Source organism: Prionailurus viverrinus, chromosome E1 (genome assembly GCF_022837055.1).
Source record: "Prionailurus viverrinus isolate Anna chromosome E1, UM_Priviv_1.0, whole genome shotgun sequence".
Classification (NCBI taxonomy): Eukaryota; Metazoa; Chordata; class Mammalia; order Carnivora; family Felidae; genus Prionailurus; species Prionailurus viverrinus.
This window is the reverse complement of record NC_062574.1, coordinates 930,617-949,317: the sequence shown is the minus strand read 5'-3', so window position 1 is coordinate 949,317 and position 18,701 is coordinate 930,617. Positions and strand designations below refer to the sequence as shown.

At 63.5% G+C, this 18,701-nt stretch overlaps 2 protein-coding genes across 3 annotated transcripts; one reads left to right on the top strand and one right to left on the bottom strand.

The window, feature by feature from the left end:
• Window positions 1-653: 653 nt before the first annotated feature.
• On the bottom strand, window positions 654-8,855 carry AIPL1 (aryl hydrocarbon receptor interacting protein like 1). The gene is made up of 6 exons (XM_047833897.1): window positions 8,760-8,855; window positions 8,054-8,233; window positions 2,939-3,127; window positions 1,695-1,871; window positions 1,415-1,556; window positions 654-983 (listed from the first exon to the last, which is right to left on the bottom strand). Exons 1-6 carry the CDS (start codon window positions 8,853-8,855, stop codon window positions 781-783), a joined length of 987 nt encoding a protein of 328 aa, XP_047689853.1. The 3' UTR covers window positions 654-780.
• A 4,731-nt stretch (window positions 8,856-13,586) lies between these two features.
• On the top strand, window positions 13,587-18,220 carry PIMREG (PICALM interacting mitotic regulator). Of its 2 annotated transcripts, none has more exons than XM_047831610.1 (5): window positions 13,587-13,668; window positions 14,130-14,458; window positions 15,973-16,268; window positions 16,634-16,729; window positions 17,271-18,220. In XM_047831610.1, exons 2-5 carry the CDS (start codon window positions 14,165-14,167, stop codon window positions 17,308-17,310), a joined length of 726 nt encoding a protein of 241 aa, XP_047687566.1. In that variant the 5' UTR covers window positions 13,587-13,668; window positions 14,130-14,164; the 3' UTR covers window positions 17,311-18,220. The 2 variants fall into 2 exon arrangements, with proteins under 2 accessions (XP_047687566.1, XP_047687565.1); XM_047831609.1 differs by having other exon boundaries at window positions 17,223-18,220.
• Window positions 18,221-18,701: the final 481 nt, after the last annotated feature.

Genomic DNA, 18,701 nt, shown 5'->3' with positions numbered 1-18,701 from the left:
GGAAGCACAGAAAAAGAACCGCGATCAGAGCACCGCACGGGGGCCTCTGGGGAAACTTACACCGTTTATTGGTTTTCTCATTTTAAAGTCAGTCTGCGGACAAAGCACAGAAACTTGGTTTTGGCTACAGAAGGAGCACAGGTGTTAACAGTGGGGACAGAGCAGAAGCAAAGGTCCAGTGGTCACCCCGCACAGAAGGGAGTGGTGGGGACTCCAGAGAGAATTCTAGAGGAAGTGGATGAAGCAACAAAAATAACCAGGGGAGGTCAGGTGGCATTGAAGGCTGTGGGAGACAGGGGAGGCCAGGGAAGTGGGGGAGGCTGGGGAGTCAGTGGAGGAGGGGGGGAGGAGGGGGGCAGGAGGAGGCCAGGGGAGGCTGGGAGTCAGTGAAGAAGGGGAAAGGAGGAGGCCGGGGGAGTCCAGAGGAGCCCAGAGGGTCAGTGGAGGAGGGGGCCGGGAGGAGGCCAGGGGTGGGGGGGGTGGGGCAGGCAGAGGCCAGGAGGAGGGTGGGAGTCAGTGGAGGAGGGGGGCAGGAAGAGGCTGGGGGAGGCTGAAGAGTCAGTGGAGGAGGGGGCCAGGGGAGGCCTGGGAGGCTGGGGGAGGCCGGAGGAGGCTGAGGGAGGCCAGAGGAGGCTGAGGGAGGCCAGAAGTCAGTGGAGGAGGGGGGCAGGAGGAGGCCAAGGGAGGCCAGAGGAGTCTGAAGAGTCAGGGGAGGACGCGGCCGGGCAGGCCGGGGGAGGCCAGAGGAGGCCGGGGAGGCCCGGAGGCCCGCCCCCTGCCCTAGCCCAACATGTTCCGGCAGCGCAGCCGTTCCTCCTCCCTCTTCTCCTCCAGCCGGCTCTCCAAGAGCCTCAGCTCCCTGCGCACCGCCTTCTGCATGGACGGCTCCAGCTCCAGCACCTTCTGAAGGTCCGCCTGGCCTCCGCCTCGTTCCACAACCTCCGCGTGGGCCCGGGCCCGCACGTAGTAGGCCTTCACGATGCCTGAGGGAGGATCGGGCCGCCCCGGCCACCGAGGTCTCAGAGGCCGGCCCCGCGAGGCCGAGCCTCGCCCGCCCTGAGCCCGGATCACGAGCCGTGCCCTCCGTGTCCGCCGGAGCCGCCGCCGCCTCGGTTTCCCTCCCCAGAACCGCGGGCCTCGGGGGCGGGGGGGGCCCTCTCCCTGTCCCCCCCCGCCCCCCCGTCCCCTGCGGCCGGCGCTTACTCTGGGCGCCAAGTGAGGCGAGGCGAGCGCCCGGCCCGGCGCGCAGTAGGACCGCGAGGCTTCTCCTGACAAGCACCTGCTACGGGCCGGGCCGGGCCGGGCCCCAGAGTCGCGGGCTCGGCGAGCCGCCGGGTCGCCTGACCGGGGACGCATCGTACGGCGCGGGACCCCTCCCGCCGCGGCCCCGCCCCCCGCGCACGCGCAGGCGCACCTGGGTGGTGGCGCAGGATGTCGCTGGTGTGCTCCAGCACCTCGTAGTACTCCTCCTTCTTCAGCAGACACTGGCAGTAGTTGAGGGTCAGGGTGTTGATCAGCTTCTCCAGCTTCAGCCACTGCACCTCCCAGGGCTTCTCCTGCCCGGGGAGCGCGTGCGCCGTGAGCTCGGGCCGCCTCCTGCCCCCTCCCCCCCGCCGCCCCCTCCCTCGGCGGCCTGCCCCCTCCCCTCCCCCTCCCCCCGGCCGCCCCCGCCCGCCCTGCCCGCCGCCTCCCACCTTGGTCTGCAGGTTCCGCAGGCACACGATGGCCTCCTGGTACTTGGTGGAGGCCTCCTCGTATCGGCCCAGCTTGAAGAGCCGGTTCCCTTCCCCGTGGAGGACGGGCACCGCCTGCAGCTTCTCCTCGTTACTCAGGCTCCACGTCTCCCGCCGGTACTCGCTCGGGGCCTCCACCTGGACCCAGAGCGGGCAGGCGGGTGAGGCGGGGACCGGGGTGCCTGCGTCCCCGCGGCGGGGGAACCCCCTCGGCGTGTTCCACGGGGAGGGTGGGCCGGCGGCAGAACCGTGCTCGCCAGCCACAGCCACAGCCACAGCCACGTACACGGGGGGCCTAAATCAGATCCTCTGTGCGAATCAGGGAAAGACCGCCCTTTGTCAACACACCTGACTTCAGTCTTCAGAAGATCGTCAGGATACTCATTTGGCAGAACTACACGCTTTATTGCCATCTGCCGGGTAATCGTCATTCTAAAGGTTCCCATATACGGTGTCGGTGACGAGCACCTTGGAGGTGATGCCCTTGTGCAGTGGAGAAACCGCACAACTGTCCTAGCAGGCCCACAAAGACCCTCCGCCGACACGATTCTCTTATTTATTTGTTCATCCACGTAGCCCTCGGGCTGAGTCTCACCCTGGGCCATGAGCTGGGTCCGGACCCCGGCTTGACCCTCTCCCGCCACCCCACAAACACGAGCTATCAGTCACTCTGGGGTCTGGGTGAGAAGGTGTGGGCACTTCCGTTCAGCCTCTCCCACTGCTGGAGGACCAGGTCTGAATCCACGACCCTGGGGACTAATTGGAAACCACTGGAAACAAAAGCACAGCCCAGAACCAACAGAAGTAAATGCCTCCGAGGTGGACACCAGTAACTCCGGAAAGAGCTGGTCTCAGATGGGCTTTTGGTACTTTTGGGGGTCAGATTCCACTTTTGCTGTGGTTTATGAACCCTCTTGTGCTCTAAAGAGAAAGCAGGTGACGCCCAGGGACCAGTGAGGTCAGGCTCCCTGCGGGCCCGCTCCCCCAGGCACAGCTGCCCTGAGGCTGGGCCAGCCCCCTGCCCGTTCCCCGCCCCCCCCCCCCCCCCCGCCCCTGGCATCCCTGCCCTGCTGCCCCTCCCCTGCCCCATGCACCTGCCCCCCTGCCCCTCTCCCGACCCCCGCGCACCCCCCCTCCCCCCATACCTGCCCCTCCCCCACCCCGGGGCACACCTCCCCCCGCCCCTCCCCCTGCCCGGGGCGCACCTGCAGCAGCTCTATCACAAAGATCAAAGGCTGTGGCTCCTTCTGCAGCTCGTCCAGGTCCTCGTAGCCCAGCGTGTGGTAGGCAAACATGTTGGCCAGCCCGCACGTGTGCACGTGCCACTCTGTGGGGTCCTTGCCCTCCGCCACCTGCCGCAGGCTCCGGGACAGGATGGGGTAGACCCCTGTGTGCTGTGGGGAGAGACCACGGTGGCTTCCGGCCCCAGAGAGCCCACCTCTGGGTCCGGCCACAGCCGCCATCCCTGCCCGTGGCTGGTAGTATGCGTTGTCCCCAGCACGCCCCGCCAATGACTGGGGTTCACTGTGTCCCGGGCAAAGTGTTCACCAGCTCCTTCTGTTAGCCGCTTCGGTCCTTAGATGACCCGGTGAGGGAGGCACGACTATTATCCCCACTCTGTAGATGAGGAGACTGCAGCCCAGAGAGGTTAAGTAACTTGCTTAAGTCACACAGCTAGGAAATGACAGAGCCGGGATTCAAACCCGGCCCCAGAGGACACACTCTCGCCACAGTGCCATGCTGCCTCTTGCTGGCCCTTGTGCTCAGCGCTGACGCATTTCTCTCCCAAGGAGACCTGAGCCCCTGAGTCTGTGACCCGCAGGGAGGGAGGTGTGGAGGGTAGGGGAAGGAGCAGGCTCCAGGGGCCGAGAGGGCCGCACTGATTCGCAGAGAGCCTGGGCACCACACCTGCCATAGGGGAGCTGTCGTGGGTTGCAGGGGGTGGGTACAGATCCCAGCTCATCCCAGCCCCTCCCTGCGCTGGGCACCGGGCTCGCCCTTCTGGGGGTGGAGGAGGCCTGGGGACATCAGCCCCTAGGGCCTCAGCTTCCCAGCTGTGAGCCCCTCTGCTTGGACCCGGTTCTGACACGGCCCATCTCCGGCTCTCTCAGGGCAGCTCCGGGAAAGACCCGGTGTCGGGGACTCCAGGGGCAGAAACAGCTCAGATTGTCCTCCAAGTCACCAGCGTGGGGGTGAGTGGGGGTGACGGTCAGCGCTCCTCGCCCCCAGCAGCCAGGATTAACCCAGAATGCCCGAGGCTCCTTTGTGAGGGAGGTGACCAGATGGCAGTTAATCCCATGGGGATCAAGGCTGAACTAAAGCCAGGAGAGGCCCCAGGAGCAGCCGGCTGGGGGAGGGCCCATCCTGGCCCGGCAGGCGGCCCCCAGCTCACACGCCCTTCGTCCCACGAGTCCACAGAGCCACCGGCACCCTGGAGCCAGCAGACCCTCTGGGCAGCACGGTGGGGCTGGGGGTGCCGCCAGGAGCCAGGAGAAATCCGGGAAGGATGGAGTCCCCGTCTGTGCCCGTCTTGTGAGGCCAGCTTGCCTGGCTGGGGACCGGCAGGACAGCTAGAGACACACGCGGGGCCCTCTGTGGGGCTCCAGCCCCGGGGACTGGGACCCAGGCTGCGACGGAGGCAGGGGGCCCCAGGACCCCTGCCCGTCTCTAAGGCTTCAAGGCCCGGGGCGGGTTCTTTCTGAGGGGCTGTGTCTATACTGGAGGCTGCAGACCGGTGGGCCCGAGGCCATATTCAGCTGCCAGATGGGTTTTGTCTTAACCCGAGCCTTGTGGGGTTTTTACCAATTAGTTCCTGACATTCAAGTATTGAGGGAGTCTGCATGCTAATGAAGATTTCTGGTTCATCTTAAAAACTCAGAATATGCAGCCACGCGGCAACCAAGGGGGGCGGTGGCTGAGGACAGGCTGCCCCGTAATCGGCCAGAGCGCCCGGCCCCTGGTGGAATCGGGGTTAGCAGCCCTTGGCCTCACACCCCACACTACTGGGCACCAGCACGAAATCCCACCTCGAGACCAACGTCCTGCCCACGGTGGGGGTGAGGCGGGGAGGAGAGCTCTCAGGGCAGAGGCCCCCAGCTCCTCACTGACCCTGCCTCCCCTGAGTAGGGGGAGGTGAGGGAGGCAGGAGGCCCCCCGCTCTTCAAAGCGAGAGCTGATGAGGGCTGTCCAGGAGGAGGGCTCTGCAGGGAGTGAGGGGCAGAGCCAGGCCCTCCTAAGTCCTCTGACAAACACACATGATGATCCATCCCACCGATCGCTGAGTTGTCCCAAAACTCATCTTTTTTTTAATGCTTATTTATTTTTGAGGGGGTGGGGGCAGAGGGAGAGGGAGACACAGAGTCCGAAGCAGGCTCCAGGCTCCGAGCCGTCAGCACAGAGCCTGATGCGGGGCTGGAAGCCACAGACCGTGAGATCATGACCTCATCCGAAGTCGGGTGCTTAACCGACTGAGCCACCAGGTGCCCCCCAAAACTCAGAGAGATGGCCCCCAGGGAAGGGGCTAGGTAAATTAACCACGCCAAAGCTTTGCACACTTCCTGGCCCAGATGCCACCTCTCTCCCTACATGTAGACCTGGTGAACTCCTCTTCATCCTTCAATACCCGATTCAATGTCGTCTTGAAAAAGTTTCCCCCAAGATCCTAAAGCAGCTAGTTGCGCGTCGTCTGTGGCCCCAAAGCACTGTGCCCTCACCGACTCCCATCAGGGCACTGGCCGCCCTCGGTCGTAACTGCTCAAGTCTCTGCTCCTCTCCAGACTGAGGGACAGAACTTTGTTCCACCGCTAACACACGGCACAGTCCAAACCTGGTGCCCAGCGAATGTTCCCAGATAGATAAGCAGACAGACAGACCCATGAAGGGTGGATGCTTGATGCCTGGGTGCAGCGACGGAGAAAAGGGGAAACGTCACTAGTGAAACCACCGTGGCACGTGCGTACGTGCGTGCGCAATCACGGCGGCCGTGGGCCGGGTGGAGGCATGGCAGGCTGTCCCCGGGGCATCGAAGTCGCCAGCCTGCGAGACGCGCACACAGACCTCCCAGGACACGCAGAGCCGTGCCCGCGTTCGGGGGGGGGGGGGGGGGGGCGGGTAGCAGCAGCTCGGGGTTCTGCGCACAACAAACCAATTGGCCAATCGAGGGTTCCTTGGCGACGTGAGCGAGGGTGCACCCTGCGGTGCATGACCCCGCTGGCGGCCTAGGTTCGTCTCACGCGCCCCCCCCGCCCCGTGACAGGTGCGCGTGCCGGAGAACCTCACCATAAACTAACGGAAGCCACAAAGGAGCCGATTTCCTGAAGACCTGGCTCGTTGAAGACACATCTTTACACTCTTTCTACACATTAGGACGAGGCACAACACAGACGCTGGTAGGCAGAGGAGACGCGCCCACCTGGCACCTGGCACCTGGCAGGGGGAACCGTCGGGCGGGCGCCCCTAGCGGTAGACCCCGGCATTGCAGCCCCTGGCGGTCACTGGGGGCCGGGGTCCAGCCTTCCATCCGGCTAAGCGGTGGGGGAACCAGGGGTCCCACCTCCACCCTGTCCCTTTACTTGTCTGACCCAGCCCAAGTCGCTCTTCTCTGCCTCTTCTGCTTCGACTAAAACAGGGGAGTTCAGGGCGCCTGGGGGGCTCAGTCGGTTAAGCGTCCGACTTCAGCTGGGGTCACGATCCCGCGGTCTGTGAGTTCGAGCCCGGCGTCGGGCTCTGGGCGGACAGCTCGGAGCCTGGAGCTGCTTCGGATTCTGTGTCTCCCTCTCTCTCTGCCCCGGCCCTGCTCACCCTGTCTCTCTCTCTCTCTCTCTCTCTCTCTCTCTCTCTCATATAAATACACATTAAAAAATATTTTAAATAAATACATAAAATTTTTAAGTTAAAAAATAAATAAATAAAAGTCCGTCTCCGAAATTCTTCCGGCACTTTTCAGTTGCCCCCGAACTGTGCTTTGCCCTCGTAAGCACCACATCACGTCTTCCCCACAACAGCCCCTTAGCCTAGGGTTTCGGTTGTCTACGGATGAACAAGACAGCCAGAGGGAGGAAGGACTTCCCCAGGGTCACACAGCCCCCAAACTACCCCCGGTGAGGGCTTGAATCTGATCGGCCGCCATCAGCAGCCGCTGCGTCCATCGGGGGAGAGCCCAGGGGAGCTGGTGCTGGCTGGACCAGGCTCTCAACGTCTGCACCCATCGGCCAATCACAAGACAGGTACCACCCAGTGAGAGGGAGAGGCAGGTGTGGCGCACGACGTCTGGAAACTACGGGGACAGAGGCACGCGGTAGACGAGCCACGGCAGGGGTCCGGTCCCTCCAACGAATCCACGCCAAGGGGGCAAAGAGGGGAGACGACCCAAAAAGAGACCCAAGACGCGTATCCACAGGGCCTGTGCATGGACGTTGTTTGGGCCCAGCTTGGAACAGCCATAGAGAGTGGCGGGAACAGGACCAAGGAGCGACTGGCATTAAGGAAATAGCGGGGTTTCAAAAGGATGTAATGATGACACCGAGGTTATGTTATTTTAGTATCTTTTTTACAGATACAAGATCTAGGATTTGTGGGTGAAACGATCCGGTGTCTGGAAGGTGCTGTAACCACGCGGGTGAGGGAGAGAGGCGGAAGGATGGGGCTGGAAGCCGCGCTCGGGTGGATGGTGGCTGGCGTGGGGGATGGGCACTTGGGACCTCACCGCACTTTCTGTTGGCTTTTGTATATGTTTGAAAGTTTCCGTAAGAAATGTTTGTTGGTGTTGTATGGAAACCAATTTGACAATAAATTTCATATATTAAAAAAAGAAAAGAAAAAAAAAGAAATGTTTGTTGGGGGGGGCGCCTGGGTGGCTCAGCCGGTTAAGCGTCCGACTTCAGCTCAGGTCACGACCTTGCGGTTCACGAGTTTGAGCCCGCGTCGGGCTCTGTGCTGACAGCTCAGAGCCTGGAGCCCGCTTCCAATTCTCTCTCCCTCTCTCTCTGCCCCTCCCTCACTCGTGCTCTGTCTCTCTCTCTCTCTCTCAAGAATAAACATTTAAAAAGATTTTTTAAATGGAAATAATTTTACAAGGCTCACAGGAGTGGGGAGGGGGCAGAAAAGTGACCTGTGGCCAAAAGTCCCCAGGATCCAACAATGGTGTGTGGGGCATGGGTGGCCCTGGTCCCACATCCCGCCAGCCAGCCGCCACGCTGACTCTCGCTCTGGGGCTTGCTCCTGGGGGTGACTCTCCACCCGCGCGGAGGAAGGCGACCCAGGGTTTTGTCTCAGCCCCGCTCCGCGGCCCGGCAGGAGCCCTGGCGGGCGCGCCTACTTACAATGGAGTCGCACCAGAACTCGGCCACCTCGCCGATGCGCATGGACGTCAGGAGCACCTCCCAGACCTCCAGCTTGAACATGTTCCCGATGATAATGTGCATGGGGTGGCCCACGCGCTTGCTGTCGTCTATCACCGTCCGCTCGTCGTCACATTTCGTGGTGCGGAAGTGGAAGATCACCTGGTGGCCGAGACAGGGACCCCGGGTCTAGACGCACCTCCACGGTGCCTGCGGAAGCCCCCCCACCGGCACTCTTGGGTGGGGGGTCCCCGGGGCTCAGCTCACGCAGCCCCAGCCAGAGCTCCCCCCGGGGGGGGGGCTGGGAACCCACTCCCTCGCAAAGGACCCCGTCCCACCCTCTGGCAGCCTGCGGGTCAGGAGCCCCTCACTTACGTCAGCCCTGGATCTGTGGCCACAGACCCCGGGAAGCCCCCCAGAGACGACCGCCGAGGGCCCCTCCTTTTAACTCGACGTTTGGAGCTCCAGAAAATTCCCAAAGCCCTTCCCCTGCCCCACGCCAGAGTTTAATTTTCCGGCATCAAAAGTGTCCCGTGAATGGGCACCAATCCAGAGGTCCCCAGGTGCTCAGGGGTCGACAATCCAGGGACGACATGTCCGGCCGGGTTCTGACGAAGCCGGACGCGGTTTCAGTGCGAAGGCTGCCGTGGGGGCCCCCTATCTGGTGTGGGGGGCGGGGCCCACTCACCCGGGACCCCGTGATGAAGTTGGGGAGATCCCCCGTGCCTCCGTGCAGGATGGTTTTCCTGACCCCTTCCACGTTCAGGAGCAGAGCGGCGTCCATGGCTGCGGGTGAGGGAGGTGTGGGCTCAGGCACAGATTATCTCCCCGGACGAAGGGCTTGGGTGGCGGAGACCTGGGGATTGGCCCGCAGGGGTGTGAGTGAGAAGTAGGTCGGTGGTGCCTCATCCCTGCTCCTCACGGCGATGTGGGGGCCCCCAGACCCCCACCGTTGGTTTCCTCCCACCCCAATGAGGGGTTTTGGGGGAGTGATGGTGGGGGGTTCAGAGCTGACGGCCAAGAGAGGAATCTCGAAGACGTCTTTGGTGCAAAAGAGGTGATTTTGTTAAAGCACGGGGACACGACTTGTGGGCAGAAAACGCTGTATGGGGTCGTGCCGGGTAACTCATCATATGCCCTCAGGTTGGGAGGGGGTCAGGGACGGTGTAAATCTCTAAGGAATTTTGGAAGCAAGGTTTCCAGGCCCTTGAGGGGCTGCTGTTAGCAAAACATCATTTGTTACCGTCTAGTAAGACCCCAGTCACGAGACTTAGATGTATATCGGGGGCCATAAGCTTGGAGGAGGATGGCCAGCATATACTTGGGGGTTAAAGGTAAAGGAGGTTTGCAAAGGAATTTTTATGTGAAATAGACTCACAGGATCCTGGGGGGTCAGGACAATGTTGAGCCAAGATTCCCTTTTGCCCCCGGCAAAGTGTCATCATCCAGGCAGCTGAGCTCCTAGAGGGAGGTCACTCTGCGGGTTACAAGGACTTGTCAGTGGCTGGAGGCAGTAAGGCAGTTTAATTTCTCATCTGCCTTAGTTTCCCGCATCCCCATGGCGGCACTTAAACCCCTTTCCCCTGTTCTTGGGGAGCCAGGAGTGTGCAAGGATTATCACACATACTCCACTGGGGCGGGGGTTACTCCACCGGCAGGGGCGGGGGGGGGGGGGGGCTAGCTTGTACTTCACCCGCAGCTCACCCCACGCTCCCGCTCCCTTGTCACCAAGAAGGAAGAAAGCCGGCTGGAGCTTTCCCACCAAAGGGAAAGCTTTCCCACCAAAAGAGGAGGGGAGACTGAGCCTAGGGCTCCTCGGTCCCTGCCTGCCTTCCCTTTCCTATTTCCTCCTCCCCTCCCCCCATACTCTGCACACCGGAGGATGTGACACTGGGAGGGCAGGGGAGGGGAGAGAAGCAGCCGTCTGGCCTGGGTGGCTCTAGAATGGGGTGAGAGAAGGGTGCAGATTTGGGCAAAGAGCCTCTCTCAGCCCCATTTCAGCCTCCCCTACAAAGTCTGGCTGTGGGGAGCGGGGCTCTCCTCTCCCCTTTGGAGGGCGTCATCCCTGCGCCAGGGACCCAGGTGGAGCTCAGTCCCTGCATCTGGGATCGCCTTCTGGTCTAAAGGGACAGGGGGCCTGAACGCTTGGCACTTGGCGCCACCTGGTGGCCAGTCAGAGCTCCTGCGCCCCAGCTCCCAGGTCCTTCCTGCCGGAGACCCCAGACTGACTTGTTTAGGGAGGGAAGCAGGGACCGGACGAGAACACTGGATTAAGAGGAGCCACATGGAGCTGCGTTCAAAGGGCCGACCCCACCTCTGATTCCTGACCTTGTGGCCTTGGGGGTCTGCCATGCTTCCTAACTCCATTCATTTTCCAGACTGAAATGGGAAAAGCCACCTCTCCCACCTTCCTCCCCAGGAAGTTGAGAAATCTCCCTGGAGCAGCAGGTGGGACCCCACACCCAGCACCCTGGAAGTCTCCCGTGAGGAGCCATTGGCACAGAGGGGGGCTGAGCCTGAGCCCCCAAGCCCAGACGGGGGCGGCTGGATCAGACCTCTCCAGGACCCCTCCCTGGGTGCTCAGTCCTCCAAGGGCCCAGACCCGTCCTTCTCTGGGGGGTGCGGGTGGGGTGAGGGTGCAGGGGTCCTTCCCCTCTGTTCCATCCTGCTCTAGCCACACAACAGCCTGGAGGGGTCTGCGTGCACGGGGAGCAGGATGTATACTAGGTGCTATGACTACTACGAAGAAAAGTAACATCGATTCCCAGAAAAGTCCAGAGAGGGGGAGGGGGGCGCGCCGGGTGGGGTGGGAGCCGCGCTTCCGGGGTCCTGGCATGCTGTTTCTTCCTCCCGACGGTTACGTGGGTGTTTGCATTCTAAGTACTCGTGATACTAGACTTAACGTCCGGCACTTTCCTGCCAGTGATAAGAAACGGGTCCCCTCACGTCCCACTGACGATGGCTCGGCTCCGGGTGTGGAGGGTAGAAGTCACTGGTGGCTGGGGCGGAGCTGAGAGGCGGGGGTGAGGGAGGTTGATGAGGCTGATGCCCAAGATCAATCAAGCCGGGAGGGGCTCAGGCCACGGCTTCCAGCCACCCCTTGTCCCCCAAACTAACCTCCTAATGGACTTCATTTAGAGGCAACCCTAACCCCACCCCCTCTGAAAATCCAGCAGCTGCTTTCCACTGCCCTCAGGAGGCGCCCCAACCTCCTAGGCTGCATGGTGGGGCGGCCCCTGCCTCCGGCCACTATAGGGAGGGGTGGGGGGGGGAGGGCACCCTCTGGAGTCACCCTGGCCTCCTCTGTCCTGTTCTCTGGCCTCCCAACACCAGCCTTCGCGGACCCCTCCGTGGGAACGCCTCATCCCTGCACTCTGTCGTCCCCTGGTTCCTCAGCGAAAGCACCACCTGCCCCCAGCTCATGTGGGGCGCCTTGTCCCCCACCGCCGCAGGTCACATTCCTGGGAGTTTGCACTGGCCATTCCATAGGCCAAGGAAGCGGGTAGAATTTCTGCTGTCGGAAGGGGAAGCCGCCAGGACGGTGGAGCCCCCACGACGGGGCAGGCTGGAGCTCCCCCTCAGCATCCACCCTCCTCCCCAACAGAGGCCAGGGTGGGGCTGGACCCCAGAAAGCCTCCGCCTGGGACAACTGACAGCGTTCTCTCCTTACAGAGAGGAGCAGGGACCCCTGTCCCCGCCACCCCTGCACCAGGAGCCTGCTCCCCTCAGCACATCCTCCCCCTCCCACCCCCTCTCCCCACCAACCCCCTGCAAGGCAAGAGGGAGCCTCCTCATTCAGAAGAAAACGTTTCTTCCTCCTTCCCTCGTCGCCATGGCGACTGCACTCCAGCACCCGGGCTGCCGGGAGCTGTTCCGAGCCCCCGAGGGCAGGGAAGGGGAGGGTCTGGTCGGCGGTCACCGAGGCTCTCCGGAGCCTCCGGGAGGTCACGTGTCCCAGGGTTAAGCATTCAGGCTTTAAAGCCAGACATCCAAGGGCTTCGGTTCCAGCGCCGACTGTCCCTCTGTCCCCAGCAGACACTTCATCCTTGTGGGTCTGTGTCGTCTGTAACGGGGACGGAAATAGCCCCAACTTCAGACTGGAGGGCTGAGGAAGGAAGGGTGAAGACAGGAAATGTGCCCAGCGTGCGAGCTAAGTGCTGGACCAGTGTGAGCTGTCCTCTGACGCCCGGGACACGAGGGGCACTGTCACCGGCTCGGACAGGTGTGACGAGAGCGGGTCTAGCCCGAGAGACTGTTTCTAGGTGTTTCTCCTGCACCGAGTCTCTCCCACCCGTGTGGCGTAGTTTTCCTAAGAATCACCACGCTTGCTCCCCCCTGTCTTTCACCGGAAAGGGGCGTGAATTAAACCTCCTAAATATGACCAACACACACAACTGTCCTGAGCCGGCAATGATCCAGCTCGGGGAACCGGCGAAGGGGAGCAGAGCCCGGAGCCCCGTCGCCAGCTGCCAGTGGCGTTCTTAAACGACAAAGTAGCAAATTAACAAATCAAAGCAGGTCACACAGAGCCCAGCATTGTTTCAGGAAACCAGTTTCGGTTGCACGTCTGTGTGTGTGACCCGGCGACCGACCGCGCGCGCTGGTCCCCCCCCCCTCCCCCCCCACACGCTCAAACATTCTTGGCTCCCTTAGCTCATCCTTCAGGCACGAGCTCTAAATGACACGATGTTGGTGTCATAATTTTCTTGGATTATTGATGATGCGGCTCATTGACGCCCGTCTCTCCCCACGCGCCTGGACCCGGGTCCCGGACAGTGGGAATCCCGCCACCTACTAACTGAGGGAACTGGGGCCCGACCCAACCTCTCCGGACAGCGGTTTCCCCATCTGCTAGGCTGCCATCGGGGCCCAGCGAGTTCATCATAAAAGGATTTAGCACAGCAGCACCTGGTGCGTGCAACCTCCCTAGCAGAGAGGAGTGGGTGGGGTCACCCAGCCGTGTCGCAGTGAAGGGCAGAGCCACAAGGAACCCACCGGCGGAGACCCCGCCAGAGAGGGGGGCCCGGTGAGGTCTGCAGCAAGGGACCCGAGAGGGGCGCGGGCCGGGCTGCCCTGGGGTCTCCAGAAAGTGGGAGAGGGCTTTCCAAAGGGCGAGGTTTGGATGCCCCGCTGGAGACGGGAGGCGGCCTCGTCGCAGGAGGACCGGGAGGTGTACCCTGGTCTGTCCCCGTCCCCAGGATCTTCCACGGTCCAGAGTGTGGGTGCCGAGCGTGGGGACACAGAGGCAGTGTCTGAGACCCACGGCCGCAGGGCGCGGCCGAGCTCCCGGCCCCGCGCCTCCCGACCGAACCCGCTTGGCCGCGCGGCGGGGCGCAGACCGCGGAGACAAAGGGGCGGCGCCCGGCTGCGCCCGCCCGGCCGCGGCCCCAGCACGAATGGGGCGGCCAGCCAATCGGAGGGCAGCATTCCCGCCGCTAGAGCGCGGGCCAATCGGATCCCGGGCGCGGCAGCGCTGCGGGGACGCGGCCAATCAGCTTCGAGGGCCGGCCAGGGGGCGGACCCGCGCGGAGTTTCAAACCCGCCGGGTGGGCGCGGAGCGGCTGCTCGGGGCTACGGCCTGCGCCGGGGGCTGCCGGGTGAGCGCAGTTCGGGGCCCGGGGGCCCGGGGGCCCTTCTGTTCCGACGGGACCTGGGCGGAGCGTGGGGGTGGGGCGGGTGTGCCAGTCAGGATGGGCACGCAAGTGGAGGCGTCTGGGGACTGCGAGCTGCAAATCGGGGGGCTCTGGGCGACGGGAGAGGGCCCCGGATGGGGCCCTGGCCAGGCGAGGCTCGGCGAGGCCCCGTCCTGACCCTTGCTTCCCTCCCGCCTGAGGCAGAGAGCTGGGAGGGCTGGGTGGGAAGATGGACACGCAGCTGTTGCGGACAGTGGCCGCCAGGGACCGCGGGAAGCGCTGACCCCTCCTCCGGGAAGCAGCTCCCTTCCCACACCCACCGCTGCCACGTGCCCCCACGCCCAGCCCTGGCGACCTGTGTCTCCGTGGAGCCTGGGAGGGGGAGAGGGGATGGCTTGCTGACCTGCTTGTGACCTCCTCCCCAGGATCTGGTGGGCTGAGCAGACTCCCGACCGGGCAGATGGCTTCTAAGTGGCCCGGCGTGGGGGTCTCCGTGCGTCGGGGGCCGCTCCAGGAGCGGGAACAGCTGGCGGAGAAGGAGGCGGAGCAGACTGCTGGCGGCCATCCGGAGCCCTCCTGCGGGGCCCTGGGCTCCCTGTGCAGACACTTCCAAAGGAGGCTGCCCCTGAGGGCAGTCAGCCGCAACCTCGGGGCGGGGCCCTCCTGGAAACGCCTGGAGAACCCAGAGCCGGCGCAGCAGGGCCTCCAGGCTGCAGCTCGCTCAGCGAAGAACGCCTTGGGCTCCGTGTCCCAGGTAATGCCTTAACCCAGGGCCCTTAACCCAGGGCTTCCTCGGTGCCCGCAGCCGGTGCCTTCAAGGGGCCCCTGAGGAGGCCCACCCCACCAAGACGGGGACTTTGGTGTGTCCTCGCTGTGTCTCCTGCCCTCAACCAGCCGTGGGACGAACGGATGGGAAGGGCGTCCTGGAGGCCAAGCGGAGCCTCGCAGTATAAGACGCTAGAGCTGTGGTGTCACAGCGTAGCGAGCATGGGCATCACGGGGACACAGCAAACACAGCGAGGCTTGCAGGGGAGGCCACCCCGCGGAATCGCCCAGGAAGGGAGAAGGAAGTGGGAGGAGAGCGTAGGGCGAGATGGCGTGGGTCCAGATCCAGAGCGGAGGGAGCGTGGTCTGGGTGGCCAGAGGACAGGGAGCCAGGAGGGGAAGGGCAGGCGTGCCGCGTGCCGAGGGTGTTCGGTTAGACTCTCCCAAGAGCCACCGGGGGCCAGTGGGGAGGATTTTCAACCTGGTGGGAATCCAGTCCGAGGAGCATTTTAGAGCTTGTTCCCCGGCTGCCTGGTGGAAAGGGGATGAGAAGCATTCGCCACCGGGGGGCCTGGGGGCCTGGCCTGGCAGAGGCGTGAACCTCCAGAGGTGCTCAGAAGGTAGGTGTGCGAGGATTTGTGTCAGACGACACGTGTGGGCACAAAGATGCCACGTGGGCAGGCGTGAGGTGCCTGGGGCCTTGCAGGTGAACGGGTCCTCCAACCCGAAAATGGGGGCAGGTGTCCCCCGGAAAGGACCGACGTCATGGCGAGCGAAAGCCTCTGAGGAGAGAAGGGGTGCGGGTACCCCCTTGGTGTCAGGCTGGGAATCTGAACCTGTTTACAGACGCTCTGTTCTGGGGTCTCTGAGCCGAAAGTCAGTCCCCGACTAGGAGTCCTGGGGCCCCCTTTGTCCCGAAGGGATCACAGAAACACAGGTGGGCCCGCGGCCACATACCTCACCAAACGTAACTCGTCCCGGCCTCTGGCCTCTGGTTTGCCTGGGCCGACATTCTGGCCTCGAGGAGCCAGCACAGCCGCCCCAGCCAGTGGGAGGCGCCCAGGAGCTAGGGCCTGCCCCCCACCCCCACCCCAGGCCGTGAGGAACCCAGAGGGGCTTTGAGCCGTCGAGTGTCGGGAGAGCTGCCGCTTGAATCCGCACCAGTGTGGAGGGCGACTTAGTGAGACCCGAGGCAGGTCCTGGGGGGCCTTCCAGGGGGCGCCAGGGTCTTTCCGTGTCCCGAAACGAGCGTGGACTCCATAAGCCGCTGGTTGGGCTGCTGACCGCCGCACCGGTGTCCTGGGTGGCCCTGAGCTGGCTCCCCGCAGCGGACTCGCTTCTCAGGAACCCACGCACCCCCCTCACCCCCCTCACCCCCCTCACCCCTGGGGCTCTGAGCTGTCTGTATTTGCGCGGCTGGGGCACTGAGGGGCGGGAGGGGCCTGGAGACTCTGCAGGAGCTCGTCCTTGGCTTTGCGCTCACCTTCCGTGGTCCCGTCCCAGAGAATCCAGGAGTCCTGCCAGAGCGGCACCAAGTGGCTGGTGGGGACCCAGGTGAAGGCCAGGAAGAGGAGGAGAGGGGCACAGACGGGCAGTCGTCCCCCCGCTCACACCCCGGGCCAGAAGAGCCCCCGGCTGTGTGGAGCCGCCCCAGCCTCCTCAGCCCTGGGCCCGCGGGAGAGACCCTGTCACCGACTCTCTGGGCACGTGGGCCCCCGCGCCCACCCACAGTGGCGCTCCCGGAGGGAGCCCACCTTCCGGAGCCCCTACTCCTCAACGGAGCCCCTGTGCTCCCCCAGGTAAGAGGAGGGGTGCCTTGCCCCCAGATCACTAGCTGGGCCCCAGCGGCTTCTGACCCCCTCCTGGGGCTCTCCGGGGGCATCTGTGTCCTGACCCAACTCTACCCCTGACGAGGGGGAACCGCAGGGCTCACCTGTGCAGGGTCCCCGGCCCTGGACCTGATGGGCCCTGAGCCACGTGTTCTCTGCCAGGTGCTCCAAGTCGCGTGGGCTGTCACCTCCTGGAGGGCAGGGAGGGCCCAGACAAGGTGCTCCCGGCCCCCTCGGGGTGTCTCTGGGCCTGCGCGCACCCGGCCCAGCACCGGGCGGGAGGGCCTCGTGCTGCACATTTCCGCCAGTCGCTGCTGCGGCTTTCCTCCTTTCAGTGAGTCTGACAGTGACCCGGAGCCTGTGGGAGCGGGACTTCAGCACCTCCAGAAGCTGTCCCGGCAGCTGGACGAGGCCATTGTGGCTGAAGAGAGGTGAGCTGGCGGGTCATGCTTCAAAACGGAAGAGCTGAGGGGGGGGTCCCGTGCTCCTTGAGTCCTGCCACGTTTTTACACCTCTCCGACTCGGGCTCTGACCTGTTGTGTGACCCCGGCCCGTCCCCGGCCCTCTCTGAGCCTCAGGCTGCTCACGTGCAACACGAGGGGGCAGAAAACATAGATCAGGATGGTGTCTGGAACGCATCCTGGATGTGAACGGCCCCCCGGGAACCCCACCAGGCCAGGCACCTGGTTTCCGGAAGACCTGCCCTTCCCCCAGCACTCCCCATGGCTCCCCTGCGCCTGCCTGCCCATGGGATTAGGAAAAGGCCCATGGCCACTCTGGAGCGTCTGGCCTGACTGCCCAGGACCCTCTGGAGGCGGGGCCTCGGTCTGCAGCCCCCCTAACTTGGGGCCTGTTCCCCATTCATACAAGGGCCCGGGTGGGCTCTGGGGCGGGGCCCAGCCAGCTCTGACTGCGGGGTGGTAGGGCCCCTCCTACAGGTGACACCAGTCCCTCCCGCCCTCCTGTCTCCAGCGGTGACATGACCATGACCGTTTCTCTCATCCGTGACTGAGGACAGCGCCTCCAGGTGACGCCCGCCTCCCGAGCCTTTTCTCTAGGTTCCTCCTCCTCCTCCTCCTCCTCCTCCTCCTCCTCTTCCTCACCACGAATGTGTGGAAGAACATAGTCTTTTCTGGAAAATCCTGAAGAGCGGATGGGCCCAGCAGCGTAGGAAGCATGCAGGTCTAGCCCACCTGCCTAGAGCCAGCCAACCTCACTGACCGCGTCCCCAGCCGGGCACGCCGGGCCCTCGGCGAGCCCCCGTCCATCCCCTCGTTCTGGGGAACCTGCCCCCGCTCTGAGCCCAGCTAGGGGCACGCAGGGGGCTCTGCACTGCAGGAGGCAAGCCACGGCAGACACCACGACCTCACAGCGGGATCCACGCAGCCCCACGAGCGCCCAAGGAGGCCCCGGGTGGGGACTCCCCCGGGGCCACACGTGGTTCTGCCAGTGGCCACCTGGCCCAGCCTGAGAGTGACCAGGGGGATGGAGGTGGGGGGGGGGGTTTCACTCTACTCCCCTTTTGGGCTCGGAACTCACCTGCACTTAGGCCACGTGGCTGTGTCCTCTCCAACGTGAGGGCGGAGGCACCAGAAGGGACTGGGGACCCAAGGGTGGGACCCGAGGGATCGTGCCCAGGCTCTGGGGAGCCCAGCCGCCGTCTCTTCTGCCCCCACAACAGCCCTGCAGGGAGGGATGGGGGAAGAGATTCCTGGCCCCGAGAGCCTGGGCCCGCGGATAGCTATTTATGCTCAGCACGGGGACCGGGGTTGTGCAGGGACGGGCAGCACTGTTGACTAGCGACTTCTGCGCTTGGCCAGTTATCTCAGAAATCTGCTGTGTCATTTTATTAGAAAGAAACCCGCGTGTGACTTCCCCGGATAACACCGCTTTTTCATAATAAAGACCACTTCTGCGTCTGACATCTGTTCTGTTACTCACGCGCATGCACAGACACGTGTGCACGCACAACCACACAGGCACACACACCCTCTATGTGCCCGTGCCCGTGCGCACACACCTACGTGCACGAGTGCACGCATACATGCGTGAACACAGCCGTGCACGCACACACGTCCACTTGCACGCACACGTATACACCCCCACGTGTTTGTGCGAGCGCACCCCCACTCCGGGCGATGGGTCTGCTTTGGGGCCGGGCTCCGCTCCCCTCGCCTCCCGCTCCTAGCGGCCGGCCCCCAGCTCAGGGAGAAGACACCCCGCACAGGGAAGGCTTCCCCGCTCCGCTCAGAACAAAGCACACTTTAAAGGCAAATCAGGTTTTTATTTCAGTGACAACGTTCAAGAGTTAAAAACCAGCTCACGTCAAAATCAAGACCAGTAGTAAAAATCTTTTAACCCCGTAGTGCTGTGTTTGTCGCTTTAGAAATCTGATATTTTACA